The sequence below is a fragment of the Ciona robusta genome, chromosome 8, assembly GCF_009617815.1.
Source record: "Ciona robusta chromosome 8, ASM961781v2".
In the NCBI taxonomy this organism is placed as follows: Eukaryota; Metazoa; Chordata; class Ascidiacea; order Phlebobranchia; family Cionidae; genus Ciona; species Ciona robusta.
In genome coordinates, this window is record NC_143242.1 from 1631119 (window position 1) to 1653849 (window position 22731).

Consider the following 22731-nt stretch of genomic DNA (forward strand, 5'->3'; position numbering starts at 1 on the left):
AGAAATGACTGGCCATTCGTAACTAACACGAATATAGCAACCAGTGTCGTCTTTTAACATCGTCTGGGTAGCATGTCGAAGATACTGCTAGTTCTAGCTTGTCTTATTGTGGTCCTTAATGCGGGAAGGGTATTTTCAGATTACAAACCGTTAACCAGCAGTAAGTTTAAAATGTTTCATACGGTTGCTATGAATACAATGTTGTTTAAATTATCGAATTCAGTTTGAGCCCTATATTTAAATCGAGTTTAAAATTAAAAAAAAAAAAACGCCGCAACATCTTTATAAAGATTAAAAAAAGGAATTATTCTTACTTTGACAGGTCCTTGTACCTGGTCCAAGGCAAGACTCCGATATAAATGGAAGGAGAGTCCAGGCAAGGGATGTAAAATCTGCCGCTGTGTTATGAAGAATGGATCGCTTTGGCAGGATTGCAAAACGTAAGAAATGCCTTTTTATCAACTATACTTGCTATATATATATACACACTTGCTGTAAACCTGTAAGGAATTCAACGTTTCTGTAATCGTCGAAAAATCGAAGCACATTTGAATCCCTGTACGAGTTAAAGTCTTAGCAACTACACTAAATGAAAATCGCTGTTTTCCTAATCCAGTTACACAGAAGAAATGCGAACCACTCAGAGCGTTGCATGTAAAGTATCAATGCATAATGATTGCAGGGACTGGACGTGTTATATCAAACGCAGGTTTATTACACGTTAATCAATTCCAAATGGGGATTTGATTATAATTTATATTTGGGTTATACGCATGTGTATTGGATACTACCCTTTCATCGTTGCAATATTGTAACCCTGAGAATACTAGGCAAATGAAACGTATAAATTAGTTTCGAATTGCACAACTGAAGTGGGAATGATTTCCGCAATTGACCGAGTCAGAAGTGGTTATAGTTAATCTGTATTTAACTTTAAAAGTATTTAACAAGCCAGTAGCGATCACTGCCGTCGCTGTTCAACTGATAGACACCAGTGATCTCCACAGTAAAAATGTTTCAAAAACAATGTTAGTTAGCGTTTGTTATTCATACATGGCTACACTTACACACTTGTAAAGCACGTGTAAAGGCATTTAAACCAAGGTGTAGTATAGCCTGATCTTGATATAAAAACAACCTTTTGGAGGTCGGTTGAGATTGTAAACTGTAACGCATAACGCCAATCAATTTATGTGGTTTTAACTCACACTCTCTACATTTCTAATTAAAAACAAAATCCGTGCCAACTCAATTATTGTAGGGTGAGGTGAAATGGGATGCCTAAGGACGTGTTGCCCAATATATAACAGATATAGATGTTTTTGGATAATACCATTTTTTACTATATATTTATTAATTAACAACACTTTGAAAAAGTGTATATTAAACACACAAAACATAGCTTATTCAGGATTCCGCTTATTTGGCGGCTCGTACACAGACAGGGTGAGAAGGAACAGTTCAACATCCTTGTTGATTGTCTTTATTAAATGATTTTATTAGAAATACACGTGAATATCACGAAACTATATTGTACGTTTTAAAAATCAAGTTTAAACATATTTTGTCTTGTGCAACTAAGTTTTTAAAATCAAACCGGAATCCATAAAAATAAGATTTAGAAAGTATCTCGCCCCATGTACCCTATTGTTTACCCAACATTTATTTTGATTTTAGGTATCCACGACCGACCAGTTGGGTAGAGAATTGCCGAACAGAGCGACGGAATTGTAAATACTCGGTGGTTCGTGCTGACGACCCGACCACAACATGCAAGGTGCTCGCGTACACCACATACCGGTATAAAATATGGGTGGCAGACAGAACAAATACAAAGTAATGGTTGGCGGTATATTCTCAACGGACTGCGCCGCTATGAATAAAAATACAGTCTCAAAATTTGAATTGTGTATTGTTAGCCCATGTAAAAATACAGTTTTTATGTATAGTATTTTTCCTACAAGAGATAAAATTTTAATTTTTGGCATTCAATACTTGTTTCTCTGTGACAGCAAAAATTAGTTTTAATAAGATAAGCAAAACAAGCGTGGCATTAGACAGAAAGAAAGTTTCAAACGAAAATTAAAAACAGGTAAGAAAAGGGCAAAATCCATATACAGTAAAGTGCATGGTTGGATAGGTTGGAGTTAAAAGGTATACAAGTACGTACAAACCTAATTTTCTTAAATCTAAACTGCAACAACGATATTTGAAAAAAAAGCTTACAGCGGAGCTAAAACATAAAGAGTTGTTTGATAGTTTGTAAGCAGTCAAACAACTTTGTACTGCAAACTCGGCGAAATGCAGCAAATAAATTGAAAATTACAAGTGCGATTGGGAAACATTAAAAAGCAACGATTTTGAAAAACAAACCAACACCAGATAACAGAATACACGCATTTACAATTACCCAAGGTTGTTAAAAAAAGGAGTTCTGTTAATGAACATCTGACAACCCTTAACAGCGAACCATAAATCTCTAATAAAATGTGTATTGCAGTTGTGTTGCATTTGACTGCAGCATAACTAGCTTTTTTGTTGTTTCTTCTGCACGGATGTGGTAAGGAGGTGATCATAGCAGAATTTACAAGCTCGTCGAAGCAGTAGTGAACACTTATTCAAGCGGTACTTCATCTTCTAAACCAGTATAATCATCGTTTTCAACGCCAAAACTAAATTGAACCGATTTTAAATCTTCAGATGGCAGTGGATCATCTTTCAAATCCTCTTCTTCTGAGGAAGCTTCGGATATTCGCTCGTTAAATAGAGGAACGCTGCTACCTCTTCTTATATCTGCAGAGCTTAAAATAGAAGGATTTCCACTAACTGAGTCAGAACGATGGCGAGAACGAGATTTACGTTTTACAGAATCAGGGTTGCTGAAATACAACTGTTTGCTGATCGTGAGTTTGATGTTGGAACCAGGAAAACTAAAAGTGCGCTTTCTGCTATTCAGTCTTTGTGAGCTCTCCGTTGATGCTTCATCCTCTGATGAGGATTCAGATTCCTCCGTAGAAGAGTTGATTTGCTCCTTAATTGGATAATCGGGGGTGGTTTCCAAAGCTTTGTCGGGCTCCCGGGTTGTTGAGACATTCTAAGGGTAAATGGGAGTTTTTGTTTAATAAAGATTTTTTCGAAAACAGTTACTTCTATTTATTTAAAATAACTTATAGAATTGCTAACGTAAAAAAAAATACAACAAACAACAGCATACCTGTTATTAATATGAAAGAAACTTTAAACGTGGGTGGGATATTAATACTGCACGTGTACCTACACAACCATACTAAAGCTTCTTAAAATTTTGTAGTGTTGCACAGCACAAAATAACAAGTACAAAATAAAGTGGACAACATTTTATTAAACAAGAGAATAAAACACAACTAAAAGGGAATTATTGCATTCCTGAAAACTGGGCAGATGTTTCATCAAAGCTTTAATTATGTTTAATACAATAAAACTGTTGAAAATGAACTTTCAGAACCACAAAAAGGTTAAAAAACAGGATATTATCCAATGTAAAGGAATGGTTCGTTAGATATATTTCGATATAGCTATGCTAAAGATTGCAAGAAAGAAAATCTGTTGAAGTAATAATGAACCTCTTAAAACGAAATAAATATTTATACTTTATATCGACAATAACACTGAACGAACATATTGCAGAGGAGACTGCATCGAAAAAACAAAAGCTAAAACAGGAATGCTAATTCATTTTATAACAGGATGCTAAAACGCAGAGCCTAAAATATGAACTAGATATAAACGCAACTGGCAAGCAAAAGCCGAATGTATACGCCGACCCCACAGCTAGCTGTTGACGTGGAATATATCTTGACGATATTAAACATATATAAAAGATGACTTAGGCTAATGTACATGTGCAACATGTCTAATTTTCTTACACATGAGAGTAAACACAGCTAAGTAACATTGAACTAAATACAAATGAAAGAAGAAGGATGGCAAAAGAATGGAAGATGGCCGATGAATAAGGGAAGGGGGAAGACGTGGTACAGCACTCAGTAAAATATCGAGGCAGTGCGAGCACTCAGAAAAAAGTAGGAGTGGGAGCATTAGGAGATGGAAGCAGGGCTGTCAGCTTCAGAGATTTGAAAACTATGGTGGATGCGGTGGTCAGTGATCTGTAAAACGAAAAAATTCTTTACGAACTCTTTCTTTATGTTGTTAGTTAAAACATTGGACTAAATTAAATCAAGCAAACACTATATTCCAACAAATGTGATAAAATTAAATTATGTGTTAAATTAAATAAGCAAACACTGTATTCCAACAAATGTGATAAAAATTAAATAATAAAATACTTACCAAGTGTTTGTGCTGTTCCTGGTCCTTCATGGTTGGGTTGTGACACATGACCGATATTGTCTGCGCAACAAACATCACTCAGTTAAACAGGGAACATATGGAACCAGCACAGCTTAACATGAACCTATGGACCCGTTTTGACTGGTTTCATGTCGGTGCTTACTGAAGACCGGTGTGCACAGTTCCATTACGGTCCATGTTAAACTGGGGTGATTTGTTTGTATAGCATGACAATGCAAAATAGTCTTAGACACAGCGCGCTATTTATAGAATGTAGTTCGCAAGTAAATGATCAACGTATTCGCTGAAGCAACACCCCTCCAAACTCGTCATAGTAATATTGTAACTGTAAAGCCAAAGTCTGTGACAAGTTATTACACGTGAGGAGGACCTATATTTAGTTGTGAGAAGGTAAGAAGGGCCTATATTAACTATTTATAATGCCCACAATTTTTAATGACTTTAACCAAAAAAGACAAGCATCACGTGGTAACATGCTTCCATGATATTTAGGTAAATTACAAAGTCTTAAGTAATGATTCAAATTTACACCTGCGCTAATCTGAACTTGGCCTTCTCTCCAAGTTCAATTCTGTCTCTCTGTGTTCTACAGCTGTTGCTGGACGTCTGAAGAACGAAGCGAGAGTGACGAGAGAGTTGACAGATGCTACATCGCCTGGCCGAGGGTAGATCACTTCATCCCTTAACGCCGCTCTCGCAACGTTCGAACGTTTCTTCATCAGACGTTCTATCTGTGAAGAACTTGCGCTTGTGGGGCGCCAAGTTGATCGGGAAGTTTCAGACTCGTTCTTTGAAATTGCTGTCTCAGCTTCCAGTGGGCCACAGATATCACACACAGGGTCATCAATGGGTACCATCGAGGGACTAGCATCCTTTTTAAGTTTGAAATACCTTTTACACCGGCACACACTAGCTGTGCACTTATTCTACATTTCTAGATCATCTAAACCACTTGACAAAATGCGCAACAAAATACACACATATAACTAATCTGGTTAACAGATATCAATTTACCTGAGGTTTTGGTCTATGCGTGTCGACTGCATTTATACCAAGAGGAAAACTTTCGACTTTACATCCATAAGCAACGGGTGTCAGTTTCATTACAGTATGCAGTGGACACTCAAGATAAGGAAGTCGTTCTATGAGTGGAAATTAAAAAACAAATTTTAGTTTAACTTAACGCAACATGAAAACATGTTTTGTAAATGTTTTCAAAATGACATGAGCTGCATTTAAAAAGAAACCACAAACCAACAAATCAACCAAAATGTAACACACCTGAAGTTTCATCTAGGTAATATGCAAGCACACATCTCATAACTGCTTGATGACAAATCACTAACACATTCTCCGAACGTTCCAATTCCTGCAACACAAGTTTACTTTCAGCGGGGCAGTGTATATTGGAATTAAACCATCGGGTCCCAACATTTCATATGAGCGATTATCACCACAGTAGTTTATTGTACAGTAGAACCACTTACCATGATCACTGGTTCCAGTCTTGTCACAAGATCATGGTAGGACTGTGAATGAAATGACTTTGGTTAAAAATATCAAATGCTATCTTTTGCAGCCCCTTCTTAAATAGTACTTTAATATTACAATTGCATACTTTAATAGCGACATTTGCATTAAATAGCAAAAAAAAACATAAATCAATGCAATACCTCTCCCATTGGATATCTGTAATGGTATTTATCTTGATCTCGAAGAGCAAATTCTTCTGGAAAATTCCGTTGGATTTCCGCATACGTCATGCTTTCACAGACACCCTGAGGACAAAAGTATGAAATGGAATTTTTCTTTAATTTTTTGTTATGTGAAAGGGTAAAATAATGCATTTTTGAAGTAAAAAAAAACAGCTTTTAGGATGTAGCAACAAAGTATTATAATTAGTAAAACAGAAATGGTTATCTTGTTTTAGCAAGTACAACTATGGTTACTGTTACAATTTACCAGTTATTTATTAATGAGTCACTTTCTATAAGCATGCAACCTGTACAGAGCAGCAAGAAAATAACTTACTGCACTTATTTCATTTAGGGCTTTCCATTTTTCACTCGGTGCACCGATATGTACGGCAGTTTCACCTGTGCGTTTTAATTCACTCGTCCAGACTGTCAATCCCTTTATATCTTGCTTCTTAATAAATGTACCCAATTCTACAGCAAACTATAAACAAAACAAAAAATATTTATAATTGTTTCAAGGTTCTACAAGAATACAAAACATGCAGTTCAGGTTGTTCAGACTAAATACCTCTCTTCCATTTTGAGATAGTGATGAATCTCCTCCTATCCTTCCTTTGATGTTCATTTCACTTTCACCATGCTGAAACAATCAATATATCATTGTTTCTAAACCCTTACATACACATTGAGTGTAATAGCCGGTAATAGCGTCCTATGTAATCTATGTAAAAACCATACATGTTATAACTTGAGCGTAATAAATTCACCCACAATGTAAAGCGTGCCAAGTAATCTAAAATTAGGACAAGCTCACATGCCCAAAGTTTTGTCAATACTTGTTAAAAGGGCAGTGAAGTGAATATTTATAATTCATATGCAGTTAGTCTTTAAGAAGAATCTAGGGACACCAATTTTTCATTTAAAATTAATTTTGTTATTCACTTAGTGTTACTGATTACTGATTTGATTACTGATTACAAATGCTCCAAGAAACATAAAAATAAGTTTTAAAAACAAATATCTTACTCTGCACAAGTAGATAGATCTTGGTTGTATATGAATATTCATGAGGTAATACACAATACGACTTTGTATATGATCAGCTACCCTGTTCACCATGAACCTACGACCTACATCAATTATCTTGATGTAGGAAAGATCACTGGAATGATAAAGACAGACTTTAATATCCCAACACAAATTGAAAGTATTATAGAATGTGATATACAAAGATTACAAAGTACTTTTCCCCACTTTGATAATTCAGCTGTCAACCGTATTTCAATTAGATTTTATATGTGGGATGATTATAACTTGTGAAATACTTTGCAGGTATATTCTTTTCTGTTAGGTGACACAGCACACTAAACCTTATCATTATATTCTGTGTGGCACACAACTTTACTTACTCATCAATGGTTGGGTCAATCGTCTCGTAAGACTCTTTATAATGAGCTATACGAAGTTTGAAATCCTCCATGGCAGCATCTGGATCTGTGTCCCGATAATCAGGACCATTCACTTTCACCTCTGCCACATTTTGTTCAACAACTGTCGGGTCGTCACAAATCGATTCCACGAAAAACACCTTTGGAAATCAAGACTTTACAGTTTTGGTTTATGGTAAGGCTTAATAAGATACACTTTGTCATACAAACTATAAAAACACTGATTCTGTACAAATTTCATTTAGCAAAGTGGTTCAACAACTCTGGGTCATGGCCTAAAAACTTAGTTGGCATTTAATTAGTGTTCAGTGTATTACGCAATAAATGTATAGATATTAACACCAACCCTAAAACAATGTTCCTCCGCAAAGTCTAAAATATCGTTTCTTCTTGCTCGTGTCGTATTGGTTGCGTCATAGACCTGAATTCAATGTGTATGAGTGGAGGTGATTACTAAATACTGATAATCAATAAAACGTGATTACAATCTGGGATGAGAAGTAAATCAATAGGTCAAAGTGGGGCAGTGAGCCATATCCATTTTAAAATGGTTGCTGTATAAAAACATAGAGGATACCAAGATATGCTGGTTTAGTGTGAGTCGCCCTTAGCACAAAGACTTTACTAGTCCCAAGCTTGGCAGTGCCTTTAAAAGGCAGTGGCTTGCAAAGTGTTTCAAGTTGACTAAACAACATACTAATTAGGAAGCATGGCTAATTATCCCAACACTTACTGCAATCATTCCGTTTCCCTTCAACCACTTGCACACATCTTTCAATGCCTCCATTGCACATTGCCTGTAAAGTAAAATATACAGCTACACTTATATATGATCTGACAGACATTATCGACCAGGTACAGAGAGCTAATTAAATATTAATGCATATGAGCTTCATTAACGACTGTAGTTACAAGACTTAAATAGCAATTGAAAGATCATGAACAGTTTACAGTATTTTTATGCTTGTTGGCTTATAATATGGAACGGATCATTTTTATTTATAAGATGGCAAAGCCTTATGCTTCATCTGCAGAGAGCAGAAATGGTCTTTAAAAGTAACTGCTGATAAACAATGGATGAGTGGATTATTGGTACATGAATAATAGACTTAATCACTCAGCACCAAATCCTACTTTCTTATCTTCATCGCTTCTTCATTATCAGTGCGGAAAAAATCATGTGACTTGAATTTGACAGTTTCCCGCCTATATTGTCCAACATTGAATACTGTAAAACAGAAAACAGTTGGGCTTATAAATCCTTCCAATCTAAAAAAAATATTTTTTTAAGTTACACTAATACTACTATAAGCGTTAAGCCATTAAGATCAAACTTCACATTTTTTTCTCAAATTGTAAAGACAGATGGCATCAGGCATGCTAAAATATTTTGTATCTTCAATGGCTGATTACCAAATAATATTCAATTCTAATTAATTTGTTAAGTTAGTAGAGGCACAAAACAGAACAATTTTAGGAATTAAAATCATTTGTATTTAAAGTAAAGTTGAATGAATGGCAATTTTGTTTGTACAATAACTCTGGAGTTTGGAACTGAAACTTTGGTTAATGTGAATCACACCATGGGATCAAAGTCCTAAAAAGTAGATTCATGGAGACATTCCTTGCAAAACAACACTGTAATTCTCCCTACCTTTTGTGTTGACACCAACCCAGTTGAGGTATCTTGACAACTTTTTACCAATATATGTTTTCCCTCTTGCAGGAAGACCAACCATAACTATTATTGTAGGTGAGTTGCTGTGTTTTGGACCACATCCTGTTAATAATAGATTGGTTATAAAGGGTACCGTGCGAACCTTATGTAAGTGACACCCCACAAGTAAAAACCTACTGCTGGCATTTTTCCAAAAATAGCTAAGAATTCTGGATATAGATGGCACACAACTGGAAATACAAATAGTAAATGAACAGCCATATACAATGTTAAAAGATACTAAGCTATTAAAAGTTTAAGTAAAAAAGTACGAGTCTACATAAAATACATCATGGACGATGGACTATACATGGCTGTCAATGTGTCTATTAATCTAACCAACCACAATATACAAGTAGCTTCCTGTTTCTCACAATATACCAAGCTAAATATACATCATGAGCCTAAGCTACAAAGAGTAAATTGTTATTAAACTGACACTGTGGTTAAACAGGAATTGATAAAAACAACAAAACAAGACATTGTAGTTACAAACCTGATGCTACAGGCATGATTGAGACTTTCGTTTGAACAGTTTTGGAGTTTTAAAATAATTTTTTTGTACAGCAGATAAACTATGGTACCCTTATTAAACCACTGAGGGAATTTTACTGAATTATTCTCACATTTAATTAATCAGTACTATAGTGCTTTCCAGTCAGAATTACTGATAATCCCCTAAGGCTGTTTTTGATTTTACTACGACTGTCTGACAACCAAACAAGTGCACGCTGTATTTGAAGTAAGGGTAGCATATAAACGTCGCCCATGGAAGCGCGTTAAAAATGATCTGCGGAAAACATTCACCTTTCCCTGTCATTACATCGTCTGTAACCCTGAATTCACGCATGCCGAGTTCATACGAACCAATGGATCGTCCTACAGTAACCTATAGAGTGGCATGGCTGTTATATTCCGTTGCGTAACAGGTAGAAAAAAAAGGCTTCTCTCGCTTTTGTTTCCCGCAACAGAAGGCCGCCTCAATTGTTAGGTCACTGTTGGAAACGCGCGGGTACGAAACACAATCGATGGCACAGTAAAGGGGGCATGGTTGCTGAAGGGTTCAAGCCCGATGTAAAGACACTCGAGACAAAACACATCGGACTAAAATAGATATTGGCTTGTTCTTCACGCTGACGAGGTGAAACCAAACTGGGATAATTCTTATAAAACTATTTCATGGAAAGCACGTTGCGCGTATTTCTTATCTGTAGTTCAAAATAAATAGATTGCCTTCCAGCTAGTCGATGTTAACGGCGATTTAAAACCTATTGAAAATGCACTGTGCACATTTACTGGAACTTTCTGCTATGCAGAGCTTTATTATGTTTTGTGGTTTATGCAAATATCAGAAATTGCAACAGCACGAGCCTGAGTCACACGAAATAACCCTCCCGAAACTTGAGCGGAAGTACATATGACGACATAAACACGACGCGTTTAAAACTTTCCATTAACTAATGAGGTTCGACGAGGCAGTAAATTACAATAATACGTGCGGGGTGTATATTATCTATTCGAAATTTTCTGTTCCGTTTAATAAAATTACCAGTATTAATAGAAACAGAACGGTAAAATTACCACGTTGTGTTACAATTTTGATTATTCATTGATTTACAATGATCACACGACCGACTAAGCAACTACCATAAAGAAACAACTGCATTGGTGGGAAGTTGAAATTTTACAGGATACGCACGCGAGACATGCCAAACGTGCGTGGTTTTCAGGCCACACGTAAAGCATGCGCCGACCACGCATGAAGCACGACCACGACGCATGTTCACACGGGTAAAAACTAAATACTAGTAACACGGGGATAACAGCTCGAACGTTTTTCAAACTTTCAATGTCGTTTTATATGACAAGGACACACGCGTTAAATCCATAGGTGTATGAGGGATTTCATGTAACCGAGCAACGAATCATACTTAGCATAAGGTACACAGATAATGGCGATACTACTAAAAACACATTAAGTTGGTGGAATTCGTACTCCTCACTATAAATTTAAAAACAAGTATTTTGCACTAAGCTATATTCAACGGCGAAAACAATAAAAACGTAGACAACGATGTGCTACACGAGCAGAGAGACACGCCCACCACACACCTACAATTTACCAACGATTGTACAAAAGCGCAGCAGTGCCCTCTAGCCGATTTGGCTGAGGTAAAAGTATAGCATAGAGATGTCAGCAAAGATACACAATTTAATTTAAAGTTAAAATCGAATTGTGTATTGGTTTAAATTTTAAATGCATAATGATAGATTTTAAATCTTTGCTAAGCAGTTTCATATTAATCAAACATAAGGTTAATCAATAATCAACATATATTAGAAATTAGAATGAATCATTTATTAAGCAGTCTAAAAGTACACACTGCTCTAATTTAACCCTGCGTATTCAACATCATTGAAAGTTATGAAACTACGTACACAGACACAGAAAGACATACTTCGCCGAAGATGACATGTCAGCCCTGGACTGTTGGCAGCTGACCAAGCAATAAGCCTCAGCTTTACACTACACTACCGCAGCAAATTTAGAATGCTGTTATGGAGAAGATCTAAAGGTACTACCAAAGTTTCAAAGTATAAAACAGCTTCTGAAAAAATCGCAAGAGTGAAAACAATTGGACAGTGCAACAATGTATGAAATTTCCAATCAGAAAAAAAAGTCACTGAACTATAACCGTTAAACAAATACAAATTTTATGCTTTTTCTGTGTCACTTGTCGAATATATAGACAATTTTAATATATATATATATAAACTTTATCATGTTTTAAATTTTCTTTAGTATTTTAGAAACTAGAAACTGTCCAGGTTGAGTGATGGGAAATTCCATGTAATGTCACACAACCAATTTTTCGGGGTTGAATTTGCAGTTTTTATCACAGATTTTTTTTAGAAGCTATGTCCTTGTTTAAAACTTTGTTGGTAGTGGTACCTCGTACCTTTACATCACATTTAAGCGTTTTTATCAATACACAAATTTTGATTTTTTAATGCCAATGGTTTGCCTCCTTAAAAGCAGGGTAACCTTTTCACCCATATGAATATGGTTGTCTTAATTGTAATCCATGCATTTAAAAAATCACTCTTCATAACTGATCACCAACAAAGTAAAAATATGTGGTTACCCCAAAGCGAGTAGAAACAGGCATGCCCAACGTGTTGGACCTATCTCAGTTGGACCGCAAGTGGTTTAATAAAAAAAATCAAAACATCTGCTGTGGCCCTCAATTAATCGCCCAATTGCCAAATCGTTAAACGCTTTGTACAAAAAATGCAAAACATGTTAAAAGGCAATTACGTACCTGTACGGCAGCATGCAGAAAAATATCCAAGATGGCGACTACTATGACAGAAGAATCGGGAAACAATAGCGATTATTTTACAATAATTTCCTTAACCTGGTCTGCATGATTTGTACACTAGTCACTCTGTGTGCCTGGAACTAAGTATTTTTGACTAAATTTCTCAAAATTTTTACGCTCTTTAATTTAATGACAACCTTACAGTTAGCGACGCAACAAACGTCAGTAGCATGGCTGAGAGAAAACGGCACTTTAGAACGGTACACGGGTGCTATGAGAGGGATTTTCCTGCAAAAACGCAACTACGCGCCGCTAAAGATGACTTGTGACGCAATAATTGTATGTGTGACGTTTTTTGTTTGTTGCATATTAAAAACATTTCAACTAGTTTTGGTAACAAAGTCATTGAAATTTGTGTAATTAAAGTACATTTTTTGGTAAGAGGTGTTTCGACATTCGCGACGTTGCGGCTAGTAAACTGCGTGCAGTTGGTTAGTTTAAAAGTAGATCTTGGGTGACGTTGGGTCAATAAAGGTTGGGCACACCTGAACTAAAAGGTTTGTAAAACAAAACCCCTGTGTATTAACTAGTGTCCTTGCCTAGCCAAACATTAAAGATTTACAATTAAACAATACGTCATAACTTTGAAAACAACACCAAGTAAATAAGCTTTTTGACAACATAAATTATTTACCTTTTCTTGTAGATTTTGAAGCGCTTGCCATCCTTTTGTTAGTTTTGGAATAAAATTTAAACCAAACCGTTTGTTACAATGCCTACTTTCTGTTAATAAAAATAGTAATTAAACTGAAATATAAGGATTGATTTCTGTTTCAAGTACCAGCCTACCCTGAGAGACCTTCCCAGGCAACTTACATGTTTCATGAAAACTAGGCTTGTTGTATAACATGTCATGGGGACTCAACATTTCCTGCCATTAAAAAATGGCCATTCACAGTGTTTCTATTTTTGTCGATGATAAAAATGGTGTAGCGGTGTAGTTTGCAAATCTAAAAACTAAAAAGTTAATAACTAAGACGCGGCCAAATCTTTTTATGTTGGAGCTTTAAACAAATTTAAACACATTTTATACCACACTACTGCCATGAATGAATTTAAATACGATAAGAATTTTAATAATTTTTTACCTGACATATGTTGAACCTAATCTTTATTATTTACAAAATATTGTACATTATGTAATTTACTTTATGCGTGTGGCCTTAATGAGCGCAGTGACAGGAAGTAGTAAACACCCAGAACCACAAACAATAAATAAACCTAAAATGCATGACACATGTACACAAAGCTGCGCCACAAGAAATAATTGCTTAGTAATTTTCACTTGGTGCATACTAAAGCCCTCAAGCTATATGTGAAGAACGATTCATTTTATATAATTTAACATTAACACAACATACTGCTGTTTTTAAAAATATACATAGACAGCCTCTTATTATTTTTTTCCTTTAATTTAAGTTCTAAATAACCTAGGTTCATATTAAACCTTTCCGTTTAAAAGCAGTAAAACGACACCTCATCAACAATACAGTATTTTAAACTAACATATCTTTAAAACTAACAGCCAACCACTTATTTAAACAAAAGTAAGAGCAGTATAACTAACATAAAGCAAAAACAATTCACTAGATAAATGGTCAAACCAGTTAAACTACTTATTCTAATACAAAACAAGTTTAAAGCAGGTAACCCTCGTTGCTGTTGCATAACAGACTATGAATCATTGCTATGAGCGTTTATAGAAACACCCAACGATTTTAAATAGACAGTAGCATCTCTTTAAAGGTTAAGTTTGCCATGCTGAGTAAGCAATGGTTTCGCTAGTATATTCTATAGTATATCAATGCTGCATTAACACCACAAGTTTGTTTGCAAAATAGGTGTTCTCACAGAACAAAAAGTAACTGCAAAATAAACATAACACAACCAACAAATGCGTTACCTCATACACGACGCAATGCTGTCATGACTTAATCATTGCCAGGTTTGTACCCTAGATTTCGACATGCACAATTCCAAACACACGTTGTTTTGTAATGAAATCTTTAGTTTAATTAAACACATTATTTAAACTACTTTCCAGTTATATCCACTTTGGTTGTGCTAACAGTACGACTGCTGCATATCCCGTGCAATGTAGCACGTAGACGGAAAATCTAAAACACGCATGATGCAAGCTACCGTCACATTGAATAGGAAAAATCGCAACCGGCGTCTGTCTGGATGGCGACCTCCTTTGACCCAGCCAGTAATACAAAACAATTTTCCCACTGCATAGCAAACTCTCTAGATTAAAAAATGCCTATTTTTTATTAACACTAACACCGCGCTACCAATTTATTGCTTATTTAGTACGAAGCAGTTAATTGCCTACCTGAACTAGATATGTCCAACGCCGTGGCTAAAAGTGGTTACGAGTCTGCCTAGTGCCTACCATAACCCAGAGTTTGATGCCGCCATTATAGGCTTCTGCTTATTTTACCTAACTCAGTAGCACTTCCATTGCTCCAAAGACGTAAAACTTTACGACTTGCCTAATTTACATACCATAAGTAATAAAAAACACAAAGTTACATAGGAGGCAACTGGGAAAGTCGGCACAAAAGAGAATGAATGAATGAATGTAACTTACTTTATCCTCGCGTGGCCGGAATATGACAGTCGTTATCACACGGGTTTAACACCTCGTGTCAGCTTACGAGTTACCATGTATGATACTTTGTAGGTAATTATTTTTTTTGGATTTTTTCTTCTTTTTTTTATGTATGTCTGATAATTTGGACAACCCATTAGTAACCACTGGGTTGGAGCAATTGCCGTTAAGTGTCTTGCCCAAGGACACATACGTCCACAATGGTAGCAGCGTCGAGCCTTGAACCCATTACCTCTGGGTTACAGGCAGGCGCGCTAACCACTATCCACGGCACCGGAGTATACCTGTGCTATATAACGACCAGGATAAATAAGTTACATACATTCATTCATAATATATCAAAACTGTTTAAATACTTCTGTATGGTGCCATAAAACTTCTGGAGTGTTTGAGCAGTCATAACAAATTATTTTAGGCAATTTAGATTATAAATATATTGGAAAATACCAAAATGAATCACAATATTAAAGTAAAGCATAACTAATGTGCCTAGCCTGTCATCAACTTCGTTTATCTGTTGAAAGTGTATATGAAACTGTGCAGACATATACAACATAAATAATTTAACGTTACTCCCTGGAATCTAACCACCAAGTCATATGCTAGAATGAATGAAAAAAATAACCCACAGATGTGGTACAAAACAAACAAATTTATTGGAGCCTATTCATTAAAGTCTGTAGTTCTTTGGTGCAATGCTTTGTCTCCAATTACAATTGTATGCTTGGGTGGTTTGATTTTTCGTCCAAACCGACCATCACGTTTTATATTGGGGCGACCTTTAAATATAAAATTAGATACTTGCGGATTTAATGTCATACAAAGTCATAAATAGTACGTCTATGAAATAAAAATGATTTCTTCTATGCTAAAAAAAGTATGTTTCCATTTCATATATCTACACCAACCTGACTTAGGACGGAGCCCATACTCCCTTAACCTTTGTGGCGAACCCCATTTAACATCATCATGACCTACATTTGATACACGGCCAATAACTGCCACACAACTTGAACTGATCATAATTTCTCGTTTGGAAGGCATCTAGAAGGATAAACCGTAATTTAAACGACGAACAAAGGTTTTATATATTATTATTTTTAACTTTACTAATCTCTATACATTTTTAAAATACCTAAAGAGTAAATTTTGTTTTCAAACCTGGACTACAGTGTTAGTATTGGTTTTGCGTGATACAGTGCAGTAAGCACCTGCAGATCTTGCGATCTGGGCACCCTTTCCTGGACGGAATTCTAATGAGCAAATCTTTGTTCCAACTGGTATAAGTCCCACAGGATAAGCATCCCCATCTTTAAACTCAGCTGTTTAATTTGATGGAAAGCATTTATTAGGGGCAATGTAGATCCCAGAAGATTTAGTACTATTAAAGGATTAAAAAATATAGCAGAAATGACCTTATATTTCATATAATTAAAAATGATTAGTGGCAATACATCGTTTTAAATACAAATAGTTTATAAAAAATAATTTGCCCATTTTGCACTTAACAAAAACTTATTACCAAGGTAACAGCCTTGACAGTTGACACTAGATCAGGGACGGGTAACTTACAGCCCGCGAGCCAAATCCGGCCCGCGACGCGATTTTAAGCGGTCCGCAGACAGTTTTCGGTCTTACATGATAATGTGGCCCGCGGCCCATAGGCGCCTCACTTGTGACAATCCAGGGTACCCTTATTAAAAATAAATATAGTAGGGTGGGGAAAGATGGGACACCTTTAGAACGTAATAACCAAATATTTATATCGTGTTTTAAACAATTAACAACGGTATATGGGAGTCGTGAGGATACAGTTCTATAATTATTTGAATTTTCTTTGTTTGCTACCAAATGTGACGAGAAAATAGGATAAAAAGGTGTCCCATCTTCCCCCACCCTACTATATTCTATATTAACTACGACTTTCTGCCGAAAAGCGGTTTATATTTGCGCCAGGTATAATGACCTTTTATTTAGGTTTTAAAGTTGTTATAATCGGCAGATATTTGTTATTTGGCAATAATCTTGATTGGGAAAGGCAAAACGCTTTTATTTCCTGTGCATACAAGCTGAACGCACTTCGTCCATGTGACGTCAGAAACGCATGGCGGCATAAAGTTTGAGATCTTGGAAGTGAGGCTGGCGATTAACTCATTTTTAGTTGGAAGTGTGTTGCAACGGATGGGTATTTCTATAAATTATTTCAAATGTAATAAAACTGAAGACATGTTTTGAATAAATTATTTTTCCTATGAGATAGCTATGCTATCCTTGCTGTCAGTAAGTTTTTTAAATCGAGGCATTACTTTACGCGTGTACGAAGTATTTTTTGCAAATTATCTATACTTTAATGCACATACGTGAAAGTAAGGCAAAGATCCAACCTATTTTCAAGCACTTGCAGGTTAAATATTCAAGGGGACAACCGCTGCTATTATTTAAAGGGCCTAAACACACCCCACGTCACTTTTATTTTTTATGGTAAATTCATAAAGCGACGGTTTTATTGATTCCAAAAATACTTTGCTTATTAAAATTGGTCCAGTATAGGCGTAGATATTCGTCCTCAAACAGTGATCTCTAGCGCTATCCTTTTTTTACTACGAGCTTCGTGATTGTGACGTAGGAACGTACTAGTCACGTGACTGATTCATTCGTAAAAGCGAAACCTGCGTTTTTTTTGTTCTTTCGTTTTTCGCTAAAAACATTGCCTCTCGCCTTTCTCAGTGTTTCTGAATGAGAGCGGCCACGCTTCAACAATTTTGTGATGTGATTTGTCACGTGGGTAGTACACTTCTCAATTTTTTCGCCACGCAACTTTCAAATCAGTTTTATGAATTTCACGGTGTTTGAGCTGGAATATCTTTGGTTATAAAGAACCGATTAAAACAAGTAAGGTGTCGTTGGAATTAGAAAAAACACACTCTATCTATTAAAGCGATGTACATTTGAGTGTGTTTAGGCCCTTTTAAATAATCAACGTGTAAATTGCTATTATGTCGTAATCATAGGCGGAGAACTTTTAAAATGCCAGGGTATGCCAAATATTTGCGTCATAGTACCAATAATATTTTAGCCACCAACAACAACAACAAAATGCACTGTTGGCAAACTGTTTGTGTCTTTTAAGCTATATTTCAAGCTATAGAATCGTCCGTGCAGTTTTAAAACAAAAGAAATAAAGTAATTCCCTCCGATCGCTATTAGACAACGAGCCTAAAATACTGAGACGCCATCCAATATAAATATAACATCACGAAAGTTTTGTGCTGCTGTTGAACATTACATGTTATTTTTTTTATAAATCTTGTGTTTGTGGGGTCTTTGTATAAAACGTTTGTAAATCGCTTTATTAAAAACGTTTGTAAATCGTTTTTATTAAAACGTTTGTATATCGTATTATTAAAAACGTTTTACAAACGTTTTACAAACGTTTTTATGTGTTTGCCAATATAGGCTTTGCCTGTTTCGTGGGTTAACCATTACGTTTGATTTAACTTTTGCGAGAGGAGTGAGTTCTGTAATATACGCAAGGACATTTCGTTCTCTTTTATTACGTTGGCAGCTAACTGTAAGTAGAAAATTAAATCCAACGGCATCCGCCATGCAAAAAAGATTTAAATGATAAGACAGTTAATTTTAAATTGTGTTTAATACAGACCTTTTGTCACTATAGTATTAATGTATTATATATGTTATTTAGTTCTGATACGGTCGCGGTACAACAGAGGGAAATTGTATATAATGGCGCTAGCTATGTATTTCGTTGCAATCTGTTTTAAGTAGAAAACTAACGCATGTGTTCACGTGAATTTGGGTTAAAACAGTCTCCATCGTGAACGTAGATTCGTAGAACATTCAGTTTGTTATCTCCTGGAATGCTGATAATGAACGCCTCAATTGGCATTGTGACGTCAATAATCGACCCATTAAATGCTATTATGACGCAAATAATCAAAGGGTGAATCGTCACTATATCGTAACAAAGGATTATGCGTGGTTGAGGAAAACTTTGGTAAAGATCGACTTTATTACTTCAAGAATGTATTAACAACTGTAGGCTTAACGATACGCCGATACTGATAAACGATCCTGATAACGCAGCATTTAAATATGACGACAGGTTTTAGACCGACCCCTTTTTTGGGTTCTGGCTACATGACAACCTCTTATACGTTTTATTGTGACGGCAATTTGGACGGCGGGGTAATTCTATTGAAAATCCGGTGGGGTACTTGAAATGCGTTTACTGGACATGTTGAAATATTTATTAAACCAAACATTGAGCCGAATTTATTTTAACCTTGTAAAAATTCTGAAACTACCAAGAACCGAATGTTGTTACGTCACAGACACAAATGCTTTTATCGCACGATAAGTTGCCAGGCAACCGAAACGTACCTTGACTGACGTCTCCGTTAGAACTGCGGTCTGGAACATTTATAAATGTTGGATTTTTATTATTTACTACTTTAATGAAAATATCAATGATCCTATCGAGTTATTCTAGTATTATCAGCGCGAATATGATCTATAAGTTTGCGTAAGAAAGGCAATAAACATGACGCACGCATTAAAATTCCAGGGCCTGCGGGAGTACCCTGGTATTTGTGAGGGCCTGCCCGCAGGCCTTGCAGGCCCGCATTCAGCGCCTATGGTCGTAATCAATTGCCAGGTCAAACAATCGCTATTATGATGCAATGAATCCACGTGTGAATCCCTACTATGTCCATACAGCAGTGTTACTTCTGAGACATTGAGGTTCAAGACGTGTTTATTTTACGACGCGTCTGCTTTATTCTTGCATATTACTCAGCGTGCTCCTACCCTGTTTTTTTTTTGCAATACGCGATTAATGCATCGATTCATGAATCCGGCTAGCCAATTATTTTATTTTTCCCATATCAGGCCCACCGACTGGAGAAGTTGCCCGCCCCTGCACTAGATCAATCAAGCGAATAATAAACTTAAACCAACTTCCTCCCGGTAATTCCGTTGCACAGTTAGTGATAAGCTGTCCAGGTTTCATAGTTTCAGTGGCAAGTATCCATCTTTGTTTTAACGGACCAGCAACAAGTGCAATGTGTCCGGATCTATTGTCGTCTTCCATCACTTTAAGAATCTGAAAACGTCTTCAGAACTGAAATTTAAATCGTACAACAAAGCAATTTATTGCAAAATTATATTGGTGTTTCAGTGGAATCCAGTGAGTTTAACTATTTTAATATCAGGATGAAGATACACCGCTCATCCACAGTTAAATTCTTGATTGAAATAGAACAATGGGTTGTGTACCCAAGTACCCCAGTATCGCAAACCTAATAAAACATAGTGGTGTAATTTTAGATTTACCCTTTCCTGAAAAATAACTTCATTTTTCACTTCTTCAAAAGTCAGTCTATTATTATCCACCCAATACCACTGCCTTGGTAAACCTCCCCCAATTTTTGATGTCCATTTTTTGCCTGGTACCTTTTCATCTACAAATTAACAAAGAAAATTATGATACTACCATTTGTTTGAATCAAACCTAATACCTTGATAAATATACATGGCGATGGCACTATAGAAAAAACATGGGACTATACAGAGAAGACGGAAAACTTTTTCCGCTAGGTGTCGGTAATTATTTAAATTAAAAAATACGGAAAAATGAACAAAACAGTACTACAAAGTGTTAATAAGTGTAAAACAAATTAATTAAATAATAATACCTTTATAAAAATATAAAACACTAGTAAAAACATATTTTCCACATTAGGTTGGTTATATACGCTCTTTCATTCTGTTTACTGTCGTCGAGTCTGTGGTGTAACGGTTTGTGTGCGGTCGTATACTCTCTTTGTTTCATTTTTATCGGGTTTGAGTCCCGCACAGTGGAATACTTTTTTATTTTTTTCAAGTTTTTTTTGTTTGATTAGCACAAGTTTGGAGTTAGGGGTCAGGGTTAGGGGTTAGGGGTTTATATCTTATGTGTATAAACCGTGAAACTAACTGCTTCCCATAGAATAGAGAAACGAATTTGTCATCGCCTCCAAGCAGAAAAAAAATTTCCGTCTTCTCTGTATAGCTCCATGTATAGAAAAACTAAAGAGAGCAGTACAACATTTCCCCATATTCCTAAGTGATAAATATATTAGTATATTTACGGTAACTTTCACATTTGAAACAAATAAAATGTACCTGATCCAAATCTTGAAGTTGGTAAACGTCCACCGGTTCTATAAACTTTCAATGGCTTGGTTGTATATTCAGGTTGCTCCCATAGCTTTACTAATCTGTGTCCATATCTTCCGTTTAAAGCAGTGGATGTATGATAGTGTTTTTCTGTTGGTAAATTCGCTGGTGGTCCAAAAATGTTCAAATTTAACTTCGAATTAGCGCATGGTAACGTTCGTAGATTTCTTACGTTGAAAGTTAATGAAGAAGAAACGGTGGGCAACTTTTGTGTTACTAGCTTTACCGTTTGGGTAAACATATTTATAGTTTACAATACATCTGTAAATCAAATTAAAGTAGACAGTTAACAAAAGGGTAACAAAGTTGCCTTTCTATACATATCTTGGAAGTTAAAACTTCTTTAAAAGCTAAGCATGTAAAATCGGGGATTTCCCTCTCAGTGCTTCCTTTAATTATTTCGATTCTAACATTACATAATCAGCTGTGACAATTTACAATCATACTGGTCAACATTTTTTATCTGACAACAATATGGTAAAATACATTGCTTGAAATGTTTTTTTATTATCCTATGATGCATTACTTAATGCAAATGTGTGTTGACAACGCTTACTTTTGCATAGCGGAAACACAGTTTACACGCTAAGCGTTTTTCTCGCCCTATTTCTGTTCTGTGATAGTGTAAAAGATTATAACAAGCAAAACAAGATATCGTTTTATATAAGAATAGCGTAATTGAATTTTTGGCCAGTCCAAGATAATGGACTGTTCCTTACAGTTTCGACATTTACAGTATACCCTCGATGAGCAGTTGATAAACGTACACGTTCTTGACCTAAAAGACAGTTTCGTTCTCTGGGTCAACCCAGAAACTATTTCAATGCCAAATCTTGCAATCGCAATGGAGAACAAATACGAGAACGGCACCACTGCCCAAAACATATTTGGTGACAATTCGTCGTCCACAGCTTCAATGATTGCCAGTCGACTTTGCAAAAAAACTGGGAAGCAAGTATTTGTCAGTTACAACCTTCCAGAAGGAGATAATATTCTTCAAACACAAGTGGAAAAACGTCTTTACAATGATTTAATAAAAAATAAAACATGACCAAAACTATTACGTGATAACACAAACTGCATTTTCCTGTACTGTGTAGGTTTCAGATTCAGTGACAAATAGGCGTTTTACTTGATTAATATGTTTGCATGCATATTCATTGTATTATGTGGTCATGGGTGAAACTACCTAGTATTAAAATTCTGGCTAAAACTGAACATTCAGTTATGTTTTAACAGTTAGGATTGGTTCTGTACATCAAACAGAATCTGTGCAATGTTAAAA

General features: G+C 35.8%; 4 protein-coding genes and 1 long non-coding RNA gene across 9 annotated transcripts; 3 read left to right on the plus strand and 2 right to left on the minus strand.

Annotated features, from left to right (window-relative positions):
- LOC149732101 (uncharacterized) lies at positions 1-1899 on the plus strand. The gene is made up of 3 exons (XM_089882810.1): positions 1-160; positions 323-440; positions 1678-1899. Exons 1-3 carry the CDS (start codon positions 73-75, stop codon positions 1838-1840), a joined length of 369 nt encoding a protein of 122 aa, XP_089738936.1. The 5' UTR covers positions 1-72; the 3' UTR covers positions 1841-1899.
- Positions 1838-14717, minus strand: LOC149732102 (6-phosphofructo-2-kinase/fructose-2,6-bisphosphatase 1-like). Of its 5 annotated transcripts, XR_016385532.1 has the most exons (17): positions 13412-13635; positions 13230-13318; positions 9150-9275; positions 8630-8723; positions 8229-8292; positions 7842-7916; positions 7457-7635; positions 7074-7209; positions 6616-6687; positions 6382-6528; positions 6024-6128; positions 5838-5879; positions 5632-5719; positions 5365-5492; positions 4882-5222; positions 4330-4389; positions 3342-4145 (listed from the first exon to the last, which is right to left on the minus strand). XR_016385532.1 is itself a non-coding variant. In XM_089882773.1 (16 exons), exons 3-16 carry the CDS (start codon positions 13258-13260, stop codon positions 2615-2617), a joined length of 1767 nt encoding a protein of 588 aa, XP_089738899.1. In that variant the 5' UTR covers positions 13261-13318; positions 13412-13552; positions 14499-14717; the 3' UTR covers positions 1838-2614. The 5 variants fall into 5 exon arrangements, 4 of the variants coding, with proteins under 4 accessions (XP_089738899.1, XP_089738901.1, XP_089738902.1 ...); XM_089882773.1 differs by lacking the exons at positions 3342-4145; positions 4330-4389; positions 4882-5222 and adding exons at positions 1838-3094; positions 14499-14717 and having other exon boundaries at positions 13412-13552; XM_089882776.1 differs by lacking the exons at positions 3342-4145; positions 4330-4389 and adding an exon at positions 2948-3094 and having other exon boundaries at positions 13412-13637.
- Positions 10215-12443, plus strand: LOC149732103 (uncharacterized). Its single transcript, XR_016385540.1, has 2 exons — positions 10215-10353; positions 11656-12443. It is a non-coding gene; the product is annotated as an uncharacterized LOC149732103 (long non-coding RNA).
- Positions 14718-15841: 1124 nt separating the features above from the next.
- Positions 15842-21732, minus strand: LOC149732104 (large ribosomal subunit protein uL2m-like). Its single transcript, XM_089882789.1, has 6 exons — positions 21393-21732; positions 20562-20689; positions 20187-20331; positions 16371-16531; positions 16118-16253; positions 15842-15988 (listed from the first exon to the last, which is right to left on the minus strand). Exons 1-6 carry the CDS (start codon positions 21685-21687, stop codon positions 15873-15875), a joined length of 981 nt encoding a protein of 326 aa, XP_089738915.1. The 5' UTR covers positions 21688-21732; the 3' UTR covers positions 15842-15872.
- Positions 21733-22149: 417 nt separating this feature from the next.
- LOC149732105 (proteasome assembly chaperone 4-like) lies at positions 22150-22497 on the plus strand. Its single transcript, XM_089883103.1, has one exon. It carries the CDS (start codon positions 22150-22152, stop codon positions 22495-22497), a length of 348 nt encoding a protein of 115 aa, XP_089739229.1.
- Positions 22498-22731: the final 234 nt, after the last annotated feature.

Bases quoted from the DNA above. Each gene is read 5' to 3' on its own strand.
- LOC149732101 (XM_089882810.1), top strand. From the start codon at position 73: ATGTCGAAGATACTGCTAGTTCTAGCTTGTCTTATTGTGGTCCTTAAT. The intron at 161-322 runs GTAAGTTTAAAA...TTACTTTGACAG, and splicing joins TTACAAACCGTTAACCAGCA to GTCCTTGTACCTGGTCCAAG. The intron at 441-1,677 runs GTAAGAAATGCC...TTTTGATTTTAG, and splicing joins CTTTGGCAGGATTGCAAAAC to GTATCCACGACCGACCAGTT.
- LOC149732102 (XM_089882773.1), bottom strand. From the start codon at position 13,260: ATGGCAAGCGCTTCAAAATCTACAAGAAAAG. The intron at 7,917-8,228 runs GTAAGTGTTGGG...CATTGAATTCAG, and splicing joins AGGGAAACGGAATGATTGCA to GTCTATGACGCAACCAATAC. The intron at 3,095-5,364 runs GTAAATTGATAT...ATTTACCCTTAG, and splicing joins CGCATAGACCAAAACCTCAG to AATGTCTCAACAACCCGGGA.
- LOC149732104 (XM_089882789.1), bottom strand. From the start codon at position 21,687: ATGTTTACCCAAACGGTAAAGCTAGTAACACAAAAGTTGCCCACCGTT. The intron at 20,332-20,561 runs GTAAATCTAAAA...AGACGTTTTCAG, and splicing joins AAGTTATTTTTCAGGAAAGG to ATTCTTAAAGTGATGGAAGA. The intron at 16,532-20,186 runs GTTGGTTTAAGT...CAAATTAAACAG, and splicing joins AACGGAATTACCGGGAGGAA to CTGAGTTTAAAGATGGGGAT.
- LOC149732105 (XM_089883103.1), top strand. From the start codon at position 22,150: ATGGACTGTTCCTTACAGTTTCGACATTTACAGTATACCCTCGATGAG.